At 43.8% G+C, this 22,916-nt stretch overlaps 1 protein-coding gene across 2 annotated transcripts in view; it reads right to left on the bottom strand.

Moving 5' to 3' along the window:
- DNAI1 (dynein axonemal intermediate chain 1) overlaps positions 1-22,916 on the bottom strand; it is a 138,863-nt gene that overhangs the window by 38,664 nt on the left and 77,283 nt on the right. Inside the window, exons 14-18 of one of the 2 annotated variants that reach the window (XM_048292674.1) lie at positions 18,328-18,417; positions 12,931-13,018; positions 11,003-11,082; positions 4,421-4,569; positions 3,472-3,571 (exon numbers count right to left, since the gene is read on the bottom strand). In XM_048292674.1, the coding sequence (XP_048148631.1) occupies positions 3,472-3,571; positions 4,421-4,569; positions 11,003-11,082; positions 12,931-13,018; positions 18,328-18,417 (507 nt within the window). The remainder of the gene's footprint in view (positions 1-3,471; positions 3,572-4,420; positions 4,570-11,002; positions 11,083-12,930; positions 13,019-18,327; positions 18,418-22,916) is intronic. The other variant, XM_048292675.1, reaches the window with a different exon arrangement.

Raw genomic sequence — 22,916 nt, forward strand, 5'->3', positions numbered from 1 at the left:
CAAGACCAGCTGGCAGAATAACCTTGGCACGTTATCCTGTGAGTGAGATACAACAGAAAGCTGGTCTTCAAGACTTCTCATTCAAAACAGTTGTACAAACAGTAAAATAGGTTTATATAAGCAGGAAAGAGCACTCTTGCTTCCTGAGCAGCAGCACAAACCATTAACTAACTTCCTGAAGGTTTGGGTTGTTTCAAGAATTTCACATCTTGAAAGGTCAACAACTAATGGGGAAAAGCCCTGGAGCATATGTCTGATGAGTTTTCTCTGCAGAGTGAACACTTGGATGGCATTTATCTTGTGGCCATCAATTTTTACTAAAGATGGTTATAACATGACCTTCCTCTTGCTGCACTTGTAATGAAGAACACAGCTCACAAAAACATGAGAGCAAATGGACTTGTACTGTGTAAAACCCTGTGATACAATCCCTGGGATCCTCCTTTTCACACAGGACATTTCACAGGGTGATAGGATTAGAAGGCAATTCAGGTTGAAAGAGACTCACAGAAGTGTCTAACCTTCTGCCTAAAGAAGGGTCAACTCTGAGGACCAAGAAGAAATTTCAGGTATGACTCCCAGTTTTACGTGTTCCAATTTTTTTTCTGCTTTAAACATAAGTTTAAGATGGACTTAAAGCAAACTCCCAAAAGCAAATGCTGCCCTCTGTTCTTACAATAAGCTGAAGAATATCCCCACATTTCCCATACCCTAAATGTAAGTGTCCAGGTATTCAAATCCACTCCAATTTTTTTAATTTCCAAAGCAGGTCTCTCATCCCAGTTAGCTTTTTCCTTCTTGTCAGGCTTTTACCATTTACAACACAAGGTGTTCTCTTTTATGAATCTCTGTTTATGATCTTTCTGGAATAAAATGATCAGCAAGCAGAGCAGGAGACTAAGGAAATTAACCAGAACATGATGGAGAGCAATAGTAGCAGTTACTATCCACTGCACCAGTGGCAGAATGTGCACACTTGGGTTATTTATGAAGAGGTAGTGCTGTCCAAAGCACATGTCCAGCTGCCAAAAAACACATTTTATCATAATGACCCTGATATTTACAGCTTTTATTAAATCCCTGCCTCCTGGATTCATGGGGATTGAGAGATTTTTGTATTCTAAAATGCCCCGATTTCCAAGTCAGTCTTAAGGGGCTCACACACATTTGGATGTTTTGGACATTATCATCAGTTTGAATAAGGATAAGTTTTTAACAGAATATGCCAGGCATCTCTTGAAGACTGCACTTAGGGCCTGATTTTAAAACCACCTCCAAGCAACCTTCAAATTTTGCAGGCATGATTATGCGCAGATGCCAAGACAGAGTCTGTTTGCAAACACGAGGCCTTTAATGTTTTATTTTCTGGCTTCATGTCCTGTATTTTTCTGCTCTGGAGAACCATAGAACTTCCTGTTAATGCAGATTTTTTTCCCAGCATTAATGGAGCCTGCCCTTTGCGAGGCACTGAGTTATTCACAAGAAGTGCACTCTGCTACAAAGTGGAATATGTCCAGAATAGAAGTGGCTGTAAACAACTATTTATTCCACTTCCCCTGCAGATCTAGAAGATTCTGTTCAACAAGAGCAACTAAGCTATGTCTCAGACACACCCTGCTGCAGCCAGCATGGTTAGTAGCTAACACAGAGGCTCAGTATCTCTATCAGCATCAGTCCTGGCCAGCCTACCACAATGGGAAGGCAGCTCTTGGCTTGACCTGTCCTGCTAGGCAGCCCAGTTTTGGGCTGCTCCTGGTTGATGGCCACTCTTCTCAGAGTTTGGGATAGAAGGCATAAAGCAGAATTATATCCTAATAAATTAGGTTTTATTTAGGATTATTGAATTAGATCCAATGATAGCCAAGGTGAGATACCCTAGGTGCAGTGCTGCCAACTCAAACAGGCTTTTGCCTTATCAGTAGCCTTATATGGACTCCGGGTCCATGGATGCTGTGGCTAATGTGTCTAGGACAGGCTGTCAGTGGGATGGGAAGACCCCATGGCACAAACTCTTGCCAAGTCCACAGCAGTTTCTCTGCAGTAGGTAAAGCTCTGAGAATGAACCCAAGTGGCGTGAAGCATCTCTAGAGATGAACTATCAGTGCCAAAACTTGACCACATAAATAAGAAATCCAAGTACACAGTGTGTTTACCCTCCATCTGCTCATGCTGCCCAGGATGAATCCCTGCCTGCAGACATCTCCATCCTCTTCCCCACAGTTAGGCACAGCTGGGGTACCGACAGCTCTCTGCCCTGCTCACCCCAGAACTCAAGCAAAGCTGTGACAGCCAGCAGAACCATTGCACACATGATGTCACTTGTGGAAAACAAGTCAGAGGGTGTGACTGATGCACTCACTGCCTTCATGCAGGCCCTTCATTTGGTGTATGGGAGACTGGGGACAGACAGATCCACAAAAGAAGGACCCCATTCTGACCCTGACTGTGAGGGAAGAGCATCAAATTTGCATAGGCTGTGGCATCCTGGGCTTTCCAGGGAGACCAGATGACCCAATGATGAGATTTCTATTGCTTAGGAGAGACAAATTCACAGCCTGAGCCAGCGTATCAGTGAAATTATTTTCTTGCTATAACATAAAGGTTAAACTCCAATAAAGTAGCCAAGGCATCAATTCAATGATAGGGATACATAAAGGCCATCCTTTTGCTAGAGTAATTTTGGCCAAACTTCACAGACTTTCCAGTTTATACCAGCTAAACATAAAACCCATGGTAACAGGGCTTTACAACATGTTCATACATTACCAAACCAGCATTGATGGATAGCTACATGTCCTGGGTACTTGCCAAGCCCATATTAACCATCTGAGCTACTGCAAGGGATGACTAGATGCAAAAATATAACTGCCATCATGTCAATATTAGGATTGGTCTACGCAGTTCACTACCAAACTATTACTCTTAGAGACAGCCCCACATGGTGGAAAAATGTTGATCTTACTTAATTGGAACGAAGTTCTATTGGCTGACCCTGGGTATATTACTATAATCGATTTTTTAATATCAGTGTAAGTATATAACCATTTTATTCTGTTGTTTCTCTACACCTTGAAAATTCGGAACCAATGCCCTGATATCAGCTCATATAGGGGAGTTCTGATCTGGAATATCATCTCTCCATCCCCAGGGATATACTGGGGATTTCATATCGAGGAAGTTCAGTGTTTTAATCATACCATGTGCAAGCTGCACATCTGCACTCACACGGTTAACAGGAGAGCAGGGAGGGACTTGTACGCATTTGCAACACCTAATTTGAGAAGGACTGAGAGATTAATGCCCAGGGATATGTATGCCAAAGGCAGGAAACTACAGGAGAGGGTGGGTTCCTGCTGATGGCTCCCTGATACGCTCAGCCGGGATTGGGCTGGCCCATTCCCACGCTCAGCCCTAATCTCCTTTGACTTTCTCTCAGTTTGAATCAGAGCAGTGTTGCTCCCAGCCTCTCACCTGGCCATCAATGGTGACTGCAGCAAACACCGTGGAGGAGTAAGTAGACCATGCAACATCCCCTACAGCAGTACCCAGGTCAAAAACAAACATCGGAGTCCTATAAAAAAAGACACAGAGAAAAGAATTCATGGAAACACATCACACTCCGGAAGTGTAACACTGAGCCATGAACACTTGGGTGTTGCACAAGTGTGAGATGGGGTGTTTCTCTATGCCAGATAACAGGCAGGCTCTGAGCCAAATGCAAAGCAAAGCTGAGCAGCAATACAAATGGGTCAGGATTTGACCCGCTGCAATGAGAAGAGAGGTAGTATGTTTCTTTCTTTCTTCCTGAAAGCATTTTGAAAGCTTCTTCCCAACACACATAGCAAGATGGAGTCTCTCTGGTCAATATTAATAATCATATGGGAAGAAGTTATCTCACTTTTCTGGACTTCTGACAACAACATTGAATATTATAGCAGTATTGGCAACAGGAAATATGTGACTCTGACTGATTCACAATAAAATCAATTTCCTGATTGAAACCAGGCATTCTTTAACCACTAACCCTGAACTTCATTCCATATTTTAAAGTGTTCCAATTTTTTTTTTTTGCTTCTCTAGCTCTTAGCAGGTTTCTGGCTCCTGAAGCTAAAAGCTGGTCCCTGACATTTCTCTGTAGTATTTCTCTGCCACAGTAGGTCCTGCCTGAAGGAAGCCAGGTCTGAGGTAAAGCAGTCAGGCCCTGTGCTGAGCTACACTGCTTGGCATGTTCCTGGGGCAGCCAATGCTAAATCTTATATCTCATACCTGGGGAGTATAAATCTGAGTAAAAAACCAAAAAAGCAATTAGCTTTATCAACACCTGGGAGGGAAACTAGACTGAGGTTTGAGCAGAGTCAACATGTGTTGCTGGCATGTCAGCTGGACCTCCTAGCCCACACCAGGACCAAGCAGGACCTACTTGATGGTGTGATCCCAGATCTTGACTGTCCAGTCAGAGCTGCAGGAAATGAAGACTTTCAAGTGGAAGGGATTCCAGCTGATCGAGTCCACAGCCATGTGATGGGCATCAAACACATCCAGAAACTGGCTTGAATAGTTTTTTGAACACTGCAATGGAAAGAACTACTCAGTAATCAGAGTTAGACCTCCTGAAGCTTAAATTCCTGCAGAAAGATGCCTCTGAATACTCGTACAGCCTCTCAGGATCTTTCAGGCTGGCTGGGAAGAGGTGGCTGGTACCCACAGGTGCTACAGAAAACCAGTAATTTAGCACATGCTGTTTCACCCCACTTGCAGACAACATCCTGTTCCCCTCTGCAACACACAGAGAGAGGAATTGAAGTTGTCTGGTTGGATTTAAACAGCAGGCCTCAGAGACCATTCTCCACTGTGGGAGCTGCATCGCCTTCCTGCCAGCCCGCGCTCCTGCTGTGCTTCTCCTGTGTAAAAGGTTCACAAGCAAGGCAGGGGAGAACATCCCTGTGCTGCTCAGGAGCACTGTGTGCTCACAGTACTGTGTGCATTTGAAGTGTCACAGTTAAAACCTCCAGTAACAGTGCTGTCAGCACAAGAATGTCCTACCAGTCCCTTTGACTCTAAGGAGTTTGGAAACATGCTGTAAGTCCTTTCCTGTCACCAGCCCAGACAGCCTGCTTAGAGAGCCTGCCCCATCGCGCAACTCTGCAGCTCTTTCTGTTGTGCCACTTGAGACTTCCCAGAGGGGTGTGAGAACCACAGAGGTTGTCCAGGACTCAGGCGTGTCCCTGACAGGCCAGGGGGCCCCACTGAATGGCAGCCAACAGCAGCCTGTGAACTGGACAACGCCTACACACACATGCAAAGGTCAGACCAGCAGCATCACAGCCGTGGGTGCTGCTGAATTGCAAAATAAAGGATGTCTGCAAGAGCTGGAAAACATTTGGGACCCTTGGAAAAGTCCAGTTGTGTGTGAGCTTATGAAGCAGGGAGAAATTACAATCTAACTGGCTGCAAGGGCACTTGATTCAAATCCTGTCAGTTCTGTGTACACAGAAATTTTAGGTTATCACCCCCAAATCTCCTTCCCTCCAAGCACATTAGAAGCTTCTTCACTAGCAACAAGGACCCCAACTCACATGAAATGTCCTTTTGCTTGTGTTCTCACACACAAGCTGTATCCATACAGCAGCTTGGAGTTGGTTTCAGGATGTTCTGTTGGTTTGCCTCAGTACTGTCAAGACAATGACTTTTCAGAACCTTTCATTACTCCCTACCGAATGCAGCACCACATCATCTGCCCAAGCAGCAGGATTGCTGAAGTGTTACATGAACTTTAATCCTTGCAAACCAAAGATCTAACTAATCATAAGGCTTAACTGTTCATTACAAGTGACACTTCTTGTCTGGGTACTGTTCACTGGTGCACGTACTGGAATAAGGGTGCTAACCATTCCCACAGTAGCAGCTCCTACATCCCTGAGAGGCTTGTTGTGGTAGGAAATGCAAACAAGAAAGTGGCTCACGTCCCACTGAGATTTACTGACAGTGTCTATAGCTTGCTAATAGTTTGTTGTATACTCTGTTTTGCTGTCCCTGCATTTAATTGTGGGACAGAAATTTCCTTTAATGTCATGTTTCATAACGTTACTTCATAATTCTTAATGTTCAGCCATCAGGAAAATCAGTGGCTTGTTTTGAAAGTCACTTTGCTGGAAACAGACAGAATAGGTCACAAGTAATTAACACAAGAGAGAAGCTGCTTTATCCATCTGTCCTTTCAAGTGTGTGGATTGAAGGTCCCTAATACCTGAGAACTTTGAAGAGCGAGATGTTAAACAGATTTGCCTGCCTCCAACAGAGCTGTAATGCTCAGCACTCTCCTTTCAAAGGCTTGTGGGGGCTGAGCCCTTGATCAGTGCAGCTCTCTGGGCATTGGTACAGGAGATCCATCACACTCTGGGATGTGCTGACCCACAGCACTGGCTTTGCAGTCTCCATGACACGAAAGGGATCAGCATTTTTTTCTGTGAAATCAGCAGCAAAAAGATTTCTGTAGGACATATCCCCACCTGTGTCCCTTGTGAGAAATGAACCTTGCATGCATGCTTTAGCTCCAAAGGCATCCACTGTGCTCTGGCAGTTCCTGCCAGCTCCACACCACATTCACCACAACCCTTATCATTGTCTCTGAGTGCAAGACAGGGCTGCTTTGTCCCAACGATGCATTTTGAAGAAACACCACAAACTTGGAGATTCTGAGCTAACTAGAACTGCTGGTAAAGTCTTTCCCTATGATTCAGTTCAAGAACCCTACAGTTATTAGATACGTCAGGATGAAAACAAAACCTCTGGAATATGTGACACCTAAGTCCTGACAGGATAGCTTTGAAGAGGATGACTAGATTCAGAGAGAAGGAATTTGTGCAGCCTATCTGATCCCCTAGAGCACTGCTTCAATTTGCTGAGAGTGTTTTTCTCCTACTTAAATGATGGTAGATGTGTTTGAATGGTAAACAGTATTTTTATGATGAGACAGAAATGCAAAAATACATCTAGGGCAATACCGGAAATAAGTCAAAGATGACTCTTGACAAGGCTACAAAACATGGGGGAGGAATACTGGGAGAAAAGGAGAACTCTGAGGACACAGAACTTACGAATAATCTTTGTTAACAGCACTTCAGCTTACGCTAGACGTTAGTCTGACACAAAACTCTCCCACATACATGGTAAATGGATGGTTATTTGTGTCCTTATAAGGTAGAGGGTTTCCTCAGTTCACTAACAGGAACACTGAGAATCTACGCAATACAGAAATCCAAAAGCAATTTTTTTCAGAGGAGGTTTGTATCTGGCAACAGAAAGACAGTGATGCCCAACACTGGCACTTCCAGGCACCTCAGTACATCCAGATCCTCTTCAGAAACCACTGACACAAACGTGTTCCATGTTGTGGTGGACAGGCTGTCACCAGCTACACCAGAGGCTCTCCTGGTTTTAGCTCAGTGACTGCTTGTAGAGATCTGTACCAGAAATGCTGAGATTTGCAGAAGGGCTTACAAGTAGAAACTGAGGCACGTGAACACATCAGGAGGAACAACAGGAAATAGTAAAAGAAAGAACCTGTGGCAATTGATGAAAAACAGTCAGTCCAGGAACTAGACAACCAGACAGAACACAGACAGAAAGCCCCAAAGATAAGGTGGTGAGAAGATGAGGAACAGAACTCAAACCATTAAATATCCAGACAAGGAAAACAACTTTGCCTAAGACAAAGCAAGACTAAACACTGAGGCAAAAGATCTCTCTATTACTAAAGGGTCACTGGAAGTCAGAGCCTCTCCAGAAACCATTTTGTCATTCTCTTTGAGGGAAAACTCAAGATATGTGACAAGGATTCAACAGCCAGCATCCTTTGTCATCTGTAATAATAATAGTCATCCTGTCTCAAACAGAAAGATACAAATGTTCTGGTACGTAGTGTTAGAGAATGAGCATGAGTGAAAAAAAAGTTTTGTTTAAAATGAGAGTAACCTTCTTTCTAGTCAATCTTGCACTCATTTGTTACGTTCTCAAGAAAACTGCCTAACACTGAAAAAACCCAAAACCTTTCTTACATGAGTGTATTCAAATGTCCTCACAATTTTTCTGTTGAAGGCCTGTTTATTGGAAATAATTCTGACCAAAGACTTGAAGTCACAATGTTTCAACACAAATCTCAGAGACCATACTTTTTGATACCAAGCTGCACAATTCCTAAACAGCAAGTAAGATATGAAAAAAAGAATTCAGAATTGCATTACAGAATCATATTAATGCAGAAACAGTTTCTCCTCTACAAAAAAGGGCAATAGATAGGTCTGTGTGTAATTTAGATAATGATTTCTTGGCTTCCGAAACACTATTAACTAAGCCATTTTCAGAACTTCAGCATAATTGTTCTGCAGCTAAAGAATTAACATATTATCATGCTATTTGTGGGCATGCCTGGTCTCTGGGGAAATAAAAAAAAGTTTCCCTGGAATTCACTTTCCAATTTATTTAATAAATAATCTAAAATTCGGCCCATGAGGAGAGCAGCCCATGTTTGATCCCTGACTCAGACAGCATGTGAGGAGTCTGTCCCTCTCACTCAACATGCACTGGAGCTGCTCAGGCTACTGTGGGACTGTCCCTGCTCCCAGTATCTGAGTAAGGCTGTGGGAGGCAGTCCACGGGCAGCTCCAGTAACGGGTTCAGATGTGCAGTGTTTCAATAAAGAATATGATGAAGGTGCATGGTAGTCCTTGAGAAATGTCTGGAGCAGCAGCTGACCCCAAAACTTCTGAAACTGCTTGTAGCAAACTCTTGGGGAATGCTAAAGGTGCAAGCACTCTTCCCCATGTTTTTTGTAGATACAGTGGAAGCCTGCTCATGCTAGACACAAGACTTCCCTTCCCTGTGTTAACCCCTACAGTCTGATTGATGATAGCCTCTTCCTGGCCATGGGAACAACAGGATTTTATAGGGCTGTGTTGCATGATCTGAGAGTGGTCACTTTTCACTGAGGCTCACCAATGCAAGAATGCTGCTTACCAGTAACCCTGATAAAGAAAGGGGAGATGCTATGTAACAGCATCTTTCTACATTTGTCCACTTAAGAACTGCTAAAATATCTGTGCAGCTTCATGGCTAGGATCACTTCTTATGTTAAAACCCTATCCTAGATCTAGTTTCACTGAAGATTATTCAAGGCAGAAAGCACCTACAGCTTTTTCAATATCGAATTCTCTCTTGTCCAGTGCTCCTCCATGAAGAGTTTCCTTTCCTGAGTAACTCAGCCAGGACACCATCCTGAATATTTCTCCTAATGGCCCCCACCTCACACTCACCATCCACTGCCACACTCACCTACATCCATCACTCACCCAGCCACAGAGGAAGTTAAAACCTGTGGTTCCTTACTGCCTTTTGCTCAGGATTAGACACAACAGTGCCCCTAAATTTAGAGTGCAATACCCAGGGTACCAACTCCTGTGTGTGACCAGACAACTCAGAATATCTGCCCATGACTGTATGGATGTTTTCAGGATGTGTCCTGAAAGCATCAACAAAAAAACAGTACACCTGCCCACTGCCCAACAGCTCAGCTGCCCACTCCTCCCACCTCCCTTCTGCACCTGTCTTGTCCAAAGCAAGTGAGCACTACTCAGAATTCCTCCCTAGACACTGCCTGGCAGAGGGAGAAATTTCAGTCAGCATCATCCCTCTGCAAAGAATACATATTTGTTAAGTACATCTTCCCTAAATGAATGATACTGATTTCAAAATATGATTTCCTTTGGGTCCTTATTCTGTTTCAGGTTCATTTTGCAGGTGGGATATGGGGGAAGGAGTTTACATCAGCCTCTAGGGATGGCTGCAGGTATCTGGTCTGCATGTCAGCCTCCTGCTGATAGTCCAACCCCCATGATGATGGGCTGTGGCTACAGGTTTAACAGAGCCCCAGAGCCAGCTCAGAGGAATGGTGTGCAAATAACAGTTGTATTAAGAAGGAGCTACTGGCTTTATTTTCAGGGCTAAATACAGCAGAACTCAAAACTTCCTATTTTTAACTCGCTTTCTCAAGAAAACATGAGGCCTGTGTCCTTCTGTGTACTCATCTCTCTTCACAAACAACTTTTGCCCTCACTGTCATTTTCAGCCAAAGCTGGCTGGATGTGGGATGTGGTAACATTAAGGTCTTACACACTCTGTGAAAAGCAAAGGCGACAGAGTACAAAACATCTGGGCAGTGCCCCCAGTATGGGAAGCAAGCACAGCTTGGCTGCTGCTCTCACCATGTGTCTAGAGCTCGCTGGCTGACAGCTCCTGCCTGGCACTGGGAACCAAGGCACCAGGCTGCCAGAGGGCACTGGAGGGGAGGTAGCCAGCACTGTCTGCAGGAACCAAGGATTATAGTGTGGAGGTGGCATCACTGATCTGGGAACAGCGTGGGGTGACCAGGAAGAGGAAGGTTTGAGGATATAGCAATGGACTGGAGGTAGGAGAGCAAGGAGAAAGCGGGACTGGGAAAAAGATCTAGAAAGGTCTTAGATGTTTCTAACCTAAATGATTCTATTTGATTTTGGAAGCGAAGGGCTGCAGAACACTAATCCGTAGGAAATATGGCTTCATTAGCCTCACCGCTCACAGGATAACAGGTCTAAAAAGGAAAAGAGCCGATATTTTTCCTGCCATTGCCCCCTAGTCATGAGGATTGAGGATCAATGCCTTTTAACTTCTGCTCTGATCCTACATAGCCCTTCGCTTGCACAGCTGCAATCTGCAAAGCATTTTCTGGGATGCAGTTTGCATGAAAAACGTTTCTGCGAAATAGGGTCTTAATTGGGTCTGTGCAGAGAGCTCCCTGTGACCCTCTGCAGTGCTGGTCCAGTCTCAGGCTCACCACAGGCATCCCAGGGCAGGACCAGGCTTTGAAGCTGTACTTTGTTACCACCTGAACAAACAGTTCACATGATGAGCCTGAAAGACACACATGGGTCAGGGGATGTAAAACAAAGGATAAAGAAATCATTTTTACCTTGTAGATCTTGCCCTCTTCAGTACCAACAAGAAACAAGTAGTCTATCTTTTTGTGAAAATCAAACGATGTCCCGCTGCCTGTTAACAAAAGAAAGGTCTGTCACACAGAGAATTGGTTCAGCTGGCCAGAACATGCTTCCTGCCTATGGTAAACACACACTGCCTGCGTTTTCAGAAGTGATTTATTAGCCAGAAGCTCCCAAAAGAAATCAAAGCCATCCCTTCTGCTAAACTTTCCAAGCTGTGCCTGTCCCCAAGACCTGCAATTTGAACAGCCACCACAGAGACATGTAAAAGGGCACTGAAAGAACCAGAAGGAAACTAGAAAGCCACTTTAGTGTAGAATTCATTTTGGTAAGAGTTGAAAATGCCTGGTGCAAATGTAAACATCGTGAGGATCTGGCCCACCTCCTACTGGGGAAGAACAGATCTTTTCTGTTTGTTTAGTATTTACAAAACTGTAAGTAGTTTCCTATGCATAAAAGAGCCCAGTGAGAAAACACCCCATCATACCTTCCTGTGCTCTTTTTACCCTTAATTCAGAATCCATATAGCAGGCTCACTTCAGTAAAACCAATAGCAAAGAATGTGATTTGGGAAGAAATCCCCTGCTAGGGACAGAAGGATCCTGTTGATGTCAAAAGCCCTGAATTGTGCAACATTGTGAACTATGTTTAAAACAGGTGTAAACCACAAACAGGATGTGACTCATTGAGATTTTGTGGCTTCTGCTCCTGAGGCAGATGCATCATCATCCAAGAAAGCCAGTTCACATGTTGGTGAAAGAAAATTTCAGCAGGGTTCTTGAGCAGAAGATGGGATGTCTGTCGAGTGCCAGAGGTACTGGAGGTTGTCCCTACCAACAGGGACACCCACAGAAACCATCAGATGAGAAACAGGAACAAGCAGACAAGGCTCAGAAGCACACAGTTACAGAAACTTTCTGCAGAGGCAGTCGTCTTAAGCATTATGTCTTTAACATTAACAAAATGTAGTTCTCAAAGGAATTGTTATGGTAATTTCAACTCTCTAATACCATCTGCATTTTTAACATTCAAATAGGTTGTTAAATATTCAAGACAAGTCTTTGAAAATCCATTTCCCGGTAACATTAACAAATAATCCCAAAGGCCCGGAGAGTTCTGCAGTGTGCTGCTTTAGCTGCTTTCTTGCAACCTATGTGGCACTGCAAAGCTTCCCACAGACTTCTCAGCAGTTACTAGCCTAGAAACACAGCAATTCTTAAATGCGGAGCAAGGCCCTGCTTGAAACACAGGTCCCATCTTCTCAGCCAAAAGCAGGTGTAGAAGGATGATAAGAGGATTCCTCAAGGACTTCCTTGTGTTATTCAGGACCTCCAGAGCTGACTCATCCCATCCTATCTCAAGCATAGGATGATCAGGATGAGAGGATTCAGCCCAGAAGGACTGCACTGACTCCACTATATGCAGAGGGAGCCTCACATAGTAGCTCAGAATAGATGCCATGTTTTTACAGAGCCCAAACTCAATAAAGGTCATCCCAAAGCTGGCTGGGTGAACTGTGCACCCAGGAAAGGGCAGAGGTTGCTTTTTACCTTGATTTTGCCAGTCCAGATCAATGTCTGACAGCAAGAACAAAACTGAGTTTTCACATACACAGGTATGTGCTTTGTCCACACAGAGATAGCCAAGAAAAAGGGACGCTTTTTCAATTAATGTTCAATTCATCTAAGTAAAGGCAATATGTAACCAGCAAAACTTGACTCAGTTGGTGGCCATTGCTCCAGACAGTCTTTGCCCTACTACATGATGAAAGCAAGGAGGCGTAACCCTCCTTTAGCTCCTATCCATCTCAACACCCCACTCCCAATTTAATTTCCCAGAATGACTGATTAGAGGCTTTGTGTCAGTAATTAATCAGTATGGCAAGGACTTGGGCTCTTACCAAGCGTTTGCAGCTGCAGCCCCTCTGGCCCCTGCACTGCTGTTCCGTCTCCTGACAGCTTGATGACATCCATGTGAACCAGCTCATTCTGCAGGCAGAGGAGATTCCACATGAATAGCATGCTTTGCAGCAACAATACAGAGACATTCAGTACTTTGAAATGGCAAATTTTATGGAGGAATTTTAAAAAGCTGTCCAGAAGTTGCTTAATGTTTCACATTTGGCAGCTTGCTAACATGCTGTGTTCCATAAAACCTTCAGGAAACTGATGCTTTGGTGCACTGAAACTGAGAGCCACGGGTGCATTACCTCGACATGTGCACTTGACCTGGAAAATTTCGAGTTTCAGGGTCAATGTTTTTTAGTGGAGGTTGACATAGTCAGCTTAAATCATTGTGTTTAGTTAAATCACCCTGTGTGGTTTAAGATGGATATTTCATATTCTCATGGAGCTAACTAAAGCCCCATGCTAATGAATAGTAACTTACCATCTTGCCAGTCCTTACTTCTTAATATCTTCTTGTTATCCCCAGAGCAGCCTCAGCTCAAAATACTCACAACTTCACGGGCTCTGATATTCAAGTAATACCTAGCAAGCAGTTCACCCCAAGGGAAAAGTGCCCCATGTTTTTGTTCTCAGCAGTTCTCAGAGCTCTAAAGAGCTCTAATGACATGGCTGTGCAAGGAGGTGCATGAACAGAGGGCCAAAAGGTTGTGTCCCAAAGAGTTTACGGCTGAGGTGGGAGACAGAAGAGAGATGAAAATAGACACAATGTGGGTAAATATAAAGAAACCACCAGAGGGAAAGATAAATTCTCAGACTAGCTTTGGGAGTTAAAATACCACTGCAGAATGGAGTTGGCTGTGACTATAAGAACACCCTGGGGCTCCAGAGGTCTCTTCAAACCCCAACCATTCTGTGGTTCTCTGACTATGTGGTAAACAGAACAAACAACCAATGATTAGTGAGCAGTATAAGCTGTGGACTGGATAGTATAATGAATCTGCAAATATCCCACTGAAGCACTGTGGGAACAAAACATAACTTCTTAGCTCAGTGAATTAAGCTGTAGTTGAAGCTTCTCTTAGCCCAGAGCAGGACTCCGGTGGAAAAAGAGATTTTTCCTGGCTGTGCCAGTTCAGGAAAATTTGGAAATATATCCTCTGAGAGAAGGCAGGTTACAACCACTCCTCCCCCAGCAAGTTCAGGAAAAAAATAATTTTCCTCGAAGGAAAGTGAAAGAGGTAAAAACTATTTATTTAACAAACACACAGAAAAAGGATAATAATGCTAAATAATAAAACTTCTTGCTGTGGGGAGAAATCTGGGAAAATCTCAGAGTCCTTCCGTAGGTAGCCTCTCTCCTCCTTGGAGCTGGGACGGGGTGGGCCCTCCTCCAAGGCCTCCACCTCGGTGGAAAAAGTCCTGATGTGTTCTGATGTGGAAACAGTCCAAAAAAGAAGAAGGGGAAAAAACCGAAGTCCCAGGAAAACAAAAGTTCACCTCTCCATCTCCCTCTGGAGAAAAAAAAAGCTGAAAGCTGGCTGTAAAGCAAGCAGTGTTCTTCCTCCGCTCTCTACCTCAGAAAGCAGAACGCAGAGGAGTCTGTGTATCTGTGTCCTTGAAACATGAAAATAAACTGCAAACCGCCTTGAAAGTTTTGCTCGGTTTCTTCTCTCCCCCCTCTCAGGCTCAGTTTAAAGGCATAGAAAGGCACAAAATTAACTTCTGGGCATAGGGCAGCAAAATGGGATACACATCATAAAGTGTGTACACATCACAAAGACACTGGCAAAGTCAACCCCAGGAATTCCCATGCTGGGGAATGTGGGAGAAGACTTTGTGAGCATCTGTTCAGTACTGCAGCTGAGAGGGGACAATGTTCTATAAGGCATTTTTATCATATTCCGGGGGTACAAATTCACAGAAGATTCAACAAAGGTCAAAACCCATAAAGTAATGTACTTCCTTCTCACCAATTCTCACTGCTGGACACCCACATGCCCTGGCCTATAGATGGCAATAAATTTTTCACTGAGAGAGCAGCAAGAAGCAGGACAGACTCCTGCAGAGCTCCGCCCTAGTGACTCTTCTTACAGATCGTTGGTTACAAGCCTGATTCAGTGGGTAAAAGCAGGAGTGATGCTAAGAAAGAGGCCACACATGCTGATGTACATGTGCAAGAATTGGAAAGAGCAGTGTCCAGAGCAATCAGGAGCAGAGCATTTTATGCTGCACACCCAAACAGGAGTGCTGCTGGGCTGTTGGGAGTGCAGTCAGGACAAGCTGAGCAGGCACTTGCTCCTGCTCAAGCTCCCAGTTCTGCCTGCTCTCCAGAGAGCATGTGCCCTGTCCAAGACATGAGGCTGGTCTGAAGTGCAGCTTTGGAGCTGCCTGCAGCTGGTCATGTTGATACACCCAGTGTGTCAGGCATGTGATCTGGGTAGGCCCAGAGATGTGCTAGCACACTATCTCTGTGTTCTGGTAGAAAGGCAAACCTCAAAAGACCTTCGTTCTAAGCACACACTTTTCTGCAGCCTTCCTCTGAAGATCTACCCCAGCACCTTCACCTGGCAGAGGCCCCTATGGACAGTTTCTGCAGCCCTTCTCCTTCACAAAGGACCCTGTTTGTGCAGACTCCCCTGCTGTGCTGGTTTTATCTTGTACCCAGCTTTGCAGCATGAAAAACACTTCTCTTCCTGGGGCTCTTTGTCACCAGAGCTGTTCACATATCCCTCTGGGTAAACAGCCTGCTGACAATTTGGCCTTCCAGGAATACTGAGCAATAATATGCTGCTTCTGCCTAATAATTGTAGAGCACTTTGTAAGCATTAGTGAATCAGGCCTTACAGCTGCTGTTTTCCCCTTAGTTCTTATCAGCCTTAAGTGATGAAGCAGGCCCAGAGCTGTTCAGTAATTTAGCTGTAGGTCACACAGGAGGGGGTGAACTACAACTACTAATCAAACCTGAGATTGCTGAGCATCAGCCAGAGAAGCAATGCCATGCTTCATCCCAAAGTGTTCTTTGAAGTGTCTGTGACATTTCTACTTTTTGGTAGGCAATGTGTGCATCCAAGGTGGGGGAGTAGAGTCATCCAGCAGCAGAAGTCCTGCATCCTTCCTTGATGTTTTACACCTTTATGAGGACCCAAAGTCAAGTCAAGACAGTCTAAGTACACAGAACTCAAGTGCTTTTTCGTGAAATTTGTCCAAAGTGACTGTGCCCATTTCTAACAGAGACAACCGCTATGGTTAAGGCAGATCAACTGTCCCTGGCTAACATTTGACAACTCTTCTATCCAAATCTTGAGTGTGGTTTGCCAAATATTTAGCTGGAAGAAAGAATGAAATTATTCACTTGGTGCTCTTGGCTTTGGAAGTGTCAAACAGCTATCAGTGTTTGAAGCAGCTTTACTGCTGGACAGTCCGGTCAAAAAGATTAACGAAGCACTTTTTCATTTATACCCTATTTGCACTGTGGTTTTGTAGAATAGAAAACCTCTGGAGTGTCTTCAGTTTTACTCTAAATGAAACCCAGAAAAAGCTCTTGTAAAACTGGAATTCAAGCATATTGTCTACTTCTCCTTCCTGGATAAAAACCCACAGATTATAACAAAACATTCTTTTCATCCTGTTTCTTGTTCTCCCTGCTGAATCTCCCAAAAAATATCCAAAGCACCTAAAATTTTGCTGTTTTCCACCCCTACCTACTAAGGGTGGTACACACTAGGTACATACTAGTTCTGGCAATTTCAGAGGTAATTTCACCTAAAAAAATCTTAAAATAGTCTTTTCACATGGGTATGACCAAGTTCGTTACAGTAATGCAAGGAATAAGTAGAAATGACAATGTGCTAAGTGGACGCAGATCTTAGAAGTCACACCAAGCATGCTTAGAAAGAAATATCTATGTGCTCAAGGGACAGAAAAACCACATTATGATGTGGAAACACAGTTAAGCACTGGTGCAAAAGACCCTCTGCTGGGTGAGCTGTTATCAGAGTCCATCTGCAGACTCTTAGGTTGTCCCAGTTGTGGCATTTCTGTGAACTAAGAGACTTCACCCAGTGTTTCCTGCCTCCTAAGGGGAGCATGCTGAGCACACTCAGTTACTGGGGCTCAGGTGGTAAATGTACGCTGCCAAATCACCTCAGCTGGATGTACCTGGCTCCAGGCATGTACTGCCCACTTCAACACAAATCTTTTGGGCATACCTATTCAGGGGATAACACAGGAGCTGAGTGCTGGGACAGACTCTTAGTCTGTCCCTGTCTAGGGAGCTCTTTTGGGAGAAGGACTTGGGATACACTTGCAGAAGGGATTTTTGATTCTGAAGCTGCATGTATGAACCTGGAAAGGTCTACAAAAAAATAACTTCAAAATCTATGCCATCTGCCTGTGCTTAGACTGTTCATTAGGAGACACTCCTGTTCCTGAACACGAGGCTAAATTTACATATAATGCTAGAAATTAATCCCTGCCATGGCAGCATGGCCTAAAAACTACAGAACAGGCAAGCCTTGGTATAACAGATTGAAAAATGAGCATCCTAGGATGCAAAGAAATTTCTTCTTTTGTTGGGGAATAATGGGACAGCTGCTTCAAACTCATATTCAGGGCATTGCAATTATTTTTTTAGCAAGAGATTTGAAATCTTCAAATGCAAAATGAAATAGCCAGCAGAGAAACCCACATATTGGGATTCAGAGACATAAATCTAAGGGTCATTTTAGGACATTAATTCTAGGTTTCTATCAACATATTTCAACATACTCCAAAAGGAAAAGCGAACAAAGGCAGGGCATGCAAACTGGTTTTAAAAAGTTTTATTGGGTGTGAGTTGGCAATGTCATGGCAGGGAGAAACCCTCTGCCTGTCTGATAACATGCTGCCATCCCACTGCAAATGCAAGCTTACTCTGTACTACTCACTCTGTCCACATGGGGAGAAATTTAAATTGACCTTCTCCCAGTCCAAATTGCAATCTGTAGGGGAGCATTTTGGGGATGAGAATCTGGAAGCCATGGAATAAAGCAGATTAATCTGTTCTGTGTCTAGCTCACCCTTCTGGGACAAAGAAAGTTTGAGAACTAGGACCAGTCTCGAACTCCTGCTGCTGCCAAGCAAGAGAATGATCTTTCATTTTCAGGCCCATGGGGTGCTACAGGTGCAGGCAGGATGAAGGTTAGGTCCTGACAAGGAGTAGACTGACCCTGCTTCGTTTCAGAATTTAACGTGGAGTTCCAGATCCAGCTGTGACTGCACCAGCTGCTATTGCTAACACTTCTTTTCAAACCTGGCTCATTAGAAATAAAAATAACACTCATGAATCAGTGAACTTTTGAGGCAATTGGTTATAATTTAACTGGAAAAAGAAATTGCCACCTACTGTTTACCTTAACTAAAGTCCACGAAACAATCCGCCCATCCGAGGAGACAGAGAAGAAGTTGGAATTGTTGTCCATGTCATCCTTCTGCCACTTGACCTAGAAACAAGAAGAAACAGGACAGTCCCAGTCAGCACAGGGCATTCAGCATTAGCAGGACATAGTCCCATGACCTCAGCAAGGTCTTCTGAAATCCTTCCTAAAGAGCAGCTGGTTTGCACCCTGGAGGCTTGCTGCTGCAAACTTATCTCCACCAGCAGCTTTGTCTCCAGCACTCCTGTCAGTCACTTTCCTACAGGATGCTCCAGCAAGAAGGTAAAGCCCCTCACCTGGAGCCTCTGCACCTACCCATGGCTACTGGAGCACTGCCATCAGGGATGGGCCTTGTGAAGTACCTGAGCTGTGCACTAGAGCTCTACACTGTGGCACAACACCATCCCAGAGATCCCTAAGACGTCTCCAAACACCACCAGTGGTGCCACACAAAGGTCCCCAAGCATTAGCCTTGCCTTTCACATTTGACTAATTACTCCAAGTGCAGTGCCATATGGCTACCTTTCAGCCAGACAACCTCAAATTAGCTTTCTGTCCCTATGTGGGGTGAAGGAAAGACCTTGCAAGCAACATGTGACATGGGTCCTTGGGGCACTTCTGTTTCAGGGAGATGAAAACTTCTCCATTAAAATTGAAATCCTCCCTGCACCTTCAGAGCATCTGTCTGCCTGGTAAGGAGATTTGCCTTTTGACTGTGACAGCTCAGCAGGAGAGATTAGAATTCAGATAAATGGCTTACAGTTTAGAAGAGACATTTCAGTTAGACCAAAAGCATTAAGAACGCTCGATTTTCAGATCTGGGAATTCAATCAGACTGAAGGGAAAAGAATGACTTGTCACTGGGTCTGTCAGCACACACTCCTGTTGGCATCTGTCAGTTCAAGATGAGGACAAGCACTTTAGAAGGTTCTGAGAAGCTTTCCAAAGGTATATCTCTTCCTGTACATGCAGTGGAGCAGATAAAGTTCCCTAAACATCATCCCATAAACATGATAAATGGGTATGATTATCCCACAGCTTACCAAATACTCTATCCATGACCACTTGTGCAACTCATACCTATTTCAGAAAACAAACAGCATTCTCAATACTTTAATTACACAGATTGGGTATTCCTATGACAGGTCCTTGGGAAAAACTGTTAATTCTCTTTCATAAAATTGTTTATACCGTGAAGTTCTGTGAAGCAGGAAAATGAAGCAAGAGACTCGGCAAAGAGTAGTTAACCCTCTACCAAACATGTTTCCTTCCTGTTCTGAGGAAGGAAAAATAGAATGTAAAAGGAATCCATCTGACAATACCTCAAAATGCCAGTTTCATGCCTACAAGACACAACTGAAGAGTTTTGAGTGGCATATACCTTTGAAGATCCTTGCACAGGTGAAATTGTAAGTCTCCATGTGAAACTACTTCTGCTATCTGGCATTAAAGGGATGGCATACTTCAATATGACCCAGAATAAAAAGGTTAATGATTAGAAGGCAGGTTCAACAGGACAGTGATTGCTAAGGCTGATCCATTGTGCACAAAATGTGCTGGGTATATCTATTCCAGGAACATCTCTCCGGGATCATGAGCTACTGCTGACAGTGACAGTCACCAGCAGCTGCTTCAGATGAAGGAGTTGGTGTAGTGAGGAGTTTTAATTCAAGGTGAGAAATGCAGAGCTCAGGGGAACTGGTTACAAAAACATGTCCAATATGCCTCATGCTGGGCACAGAAACAGGGTCATATTTTGAATCAAAAGATTTTTAAAATCTCACTCTAAAGTTGTCTGACAGTAAGATGTTTTCACGTGTGTGTCCTACACAGTTCTCCTCTAACTCATGTTCTTTCTTTTCAAATTATTTGCTTTCCCAAATAATTTGAGAAAAACTTCCCAGCCCATCACACCAGTGGGAAATACATGGATGAAAGTTCAGCAGCTGTAGTCTATCCTCATCATCCTGTGCAGACACTTCTGAGTCCTGATGTTTACACTAACACAGAGTGTTGCAGAAACCTCATCTGGAGGTGACCAAACAGCGTAAGAGCCACCATGAGCTCATAGGGGATTTTCCCGAGCTAATTCCTTTCAACCAAAGCAAAGAGCTTTACCCCAGGGTTTACCCACCCAAACACCCTCTCTCTGATGGGGATCTATTCAAGTTTTCTACTGTTAGTTAGGTGTCACAGCTCTTCATCCATTACATGAATAGGTGGAGTCAGCAGCCCCAAAAAGCAAGTAGGCTGATTTGCTTGGGATACTCTTGCTCCTTTATTCAAAGCAGTCAACAGTACTTAAGTTAGGTACTTTTTGTAGACAGCTTGAAAAACAGCCTCTTAGGGACAACAGGCTCTGCCCTCAGATGACTATTAGCAGCTCTCAGTGCTGTTAGCTTGAATTTCAGAAAACAGAAATTGGCACTTAATACTTCCAATTTTCCTTCAACACCTCTGACACCTTAATCGTGTTTGTGATCTCTTTCCTCCTGATCTCTGAATCCCATAAATGCTTATTAGAGTAATTAGCCCTCATGATACTGCAATCAAATTGGGCATCTGCTCAGAACTGGCCTTTTCTCTGCTCCCAGAGGCTTGTCATGGCACAACCTCCTGTCATTAGCAGTATCCATGCTGTGTGGGGTGGAGCATTTGAGGAGAGAACCAGGCAACTGTTTGCACAGTAGCAAGAAGTGAATTTTTCCCCTGAAGCATGTGATAATCAGCTAAGGATTTTGGCTGTGTGAAACAATTTAGAGCAAAAGTTCAATTATGATACAATAAGGGTAAAGAAGCACATGAAAAAGGAAAGCGTGTGTAAACAGCAGAGATGAGCAAATACAAAGCAGCAAGCATTTTAGCTCCCTGATCATGTAATAAAAGAAAGCCATTTTTTCAGTGATCTTTAACCTGACTATTTTTGGTAGTGCAAAACAGCCTACCACTTTTTCTTTTGATTTCTTAAAGCTCATTTATTTATAAAGAAGTTGAAACTATTCAAAACCTTATTTATATACATAAAAATAAATATTAAGACCTCATGTCGTTACTATGTACAGCAGGCTTGCAGAGTGATAATCCATTCATTTCTAGCAAGAGAATACTATCATTTTTATCTGTGGCAGCTGGTAATGGCTCCTGTCCAGCAGGAGATTAGACCATTTATCCAATCTGATTTGAAAACGCCCATGTTTCTGATGTCATTCCTATGAAAGAAATAATGCTTGATCCCTTTTCACGGGACACAGGCTGTTAGTCACTTGCACTGAGACAATACAATTGGTCAAAATCACCCTGGCCAGGAGGCTGACTGGAGTGTGGTGCCGGCACCAGCTACTGCAAACATAGATCTGGCTTGCCCCTGGCTTGCCAAAACTCAGGTGTGGGGTGCCACACGCAACATACACACATTGACTGATGAGCCATTCCTTCCCTTTCTATTAATTATCCTTCAAGGAGTCCTTTGTCAGCATTGCAGTACCACAGCCCTGCTGATACCTCACCTAAGTGAAATAAGGCAGAATTTTTGTCATTCAGTGCCTGAAAAACACTAGTAAAATCTGCCCCAGGTAGAGAAGAGGAAATATAAGGGCATTATCAAATCCCCCCCAGGTCACCCTTACATGAACTGGCCAAGTAAAACACTCAGATGACTTTGGCATGCAAACATCTCCTTGGGCTGCTGAGGAAAGTCCATGCCAATATGACCTGGGGACAAATTCCTTCCAGTGCCAACCTGACTATCAGTACACTCCTAGGCAAAGCCATCATGGCAATGCAGGGTTTGGAAGGACCCAAAAAGCATATCTATCCTCTTCTGAGGCAAAATCAGATCACAAGTCTCCAACAACAGGTACTCAACAACCTCCCTGCAGATACATCTGTGCTTAATTGACTTTATACAGAAGATTCCCTTTATCAAGTGCCAAGCCAATTACTCCTTACCATACCCCCAGTGGATGCAAAGAACAACAGTTTATTCCCTTTTTTATAACAGTCTTCAAAACAACAAGAAAAGGTTGTGCCACTGTTTCTCTCTCTTTTTCCCCCCCTCCAACTCAAATCAGTTGCCTCAACTGTTGCTTCCAGGTCTGCCTTCAGGACCCAAGCCTTCACCATTCCTGTTCTTCCCCTTCAGCCTGGCTCTGCAGCTGCAAACACATGGTACAGGACTAACCTGAGGCGGGAGTTACAACCTCCTCTCTCTTATATTCTTGCTAATTAATTAGAATGACACATATCTTTGTGTAACAGTATTGCATTGCTGATCACTGGTGGTGATCTGCTATGCTTCCCCCTGGGCACCCTGCTGCCTAACCAGCCATCTCTTATTTCGTATCTGTGTATTTAATTTCCCCTCTCGAAACACAGTATTTGCTCTTGTCTTTATTGAATTTCATCACATTGATTTTGGGCCTTTCTTCCAATTTATCAAGATAATTTTGAACATAATCATGTCCTGCAAAGTGCCTTGTCCTCCCAGGGGGGCTTCCCTATTCTGTAATTTGAGTTGTTAATGAAAGTATTGATCAAAAAAAAAGACCAGAAATGACAGCTGGAGA

The sequence above is a fragment of the Corvus hawaiiensis genome, chromosome Z, assembly GCF_020740725.1.
Source record: "Corvus hawaiiensis isolate bCorHaw1 chromosome Z, bCorHaw1.pri.cur, whole genome shotgun sequence".
In the NCBI taxonomy this organism is placed as follows: domain Eukaryota; kingdom Metazoa; phylum Chordata; class Aves; order Passeriformes; family Corvidae; genus Corvus; species Corvus hawaiiensis.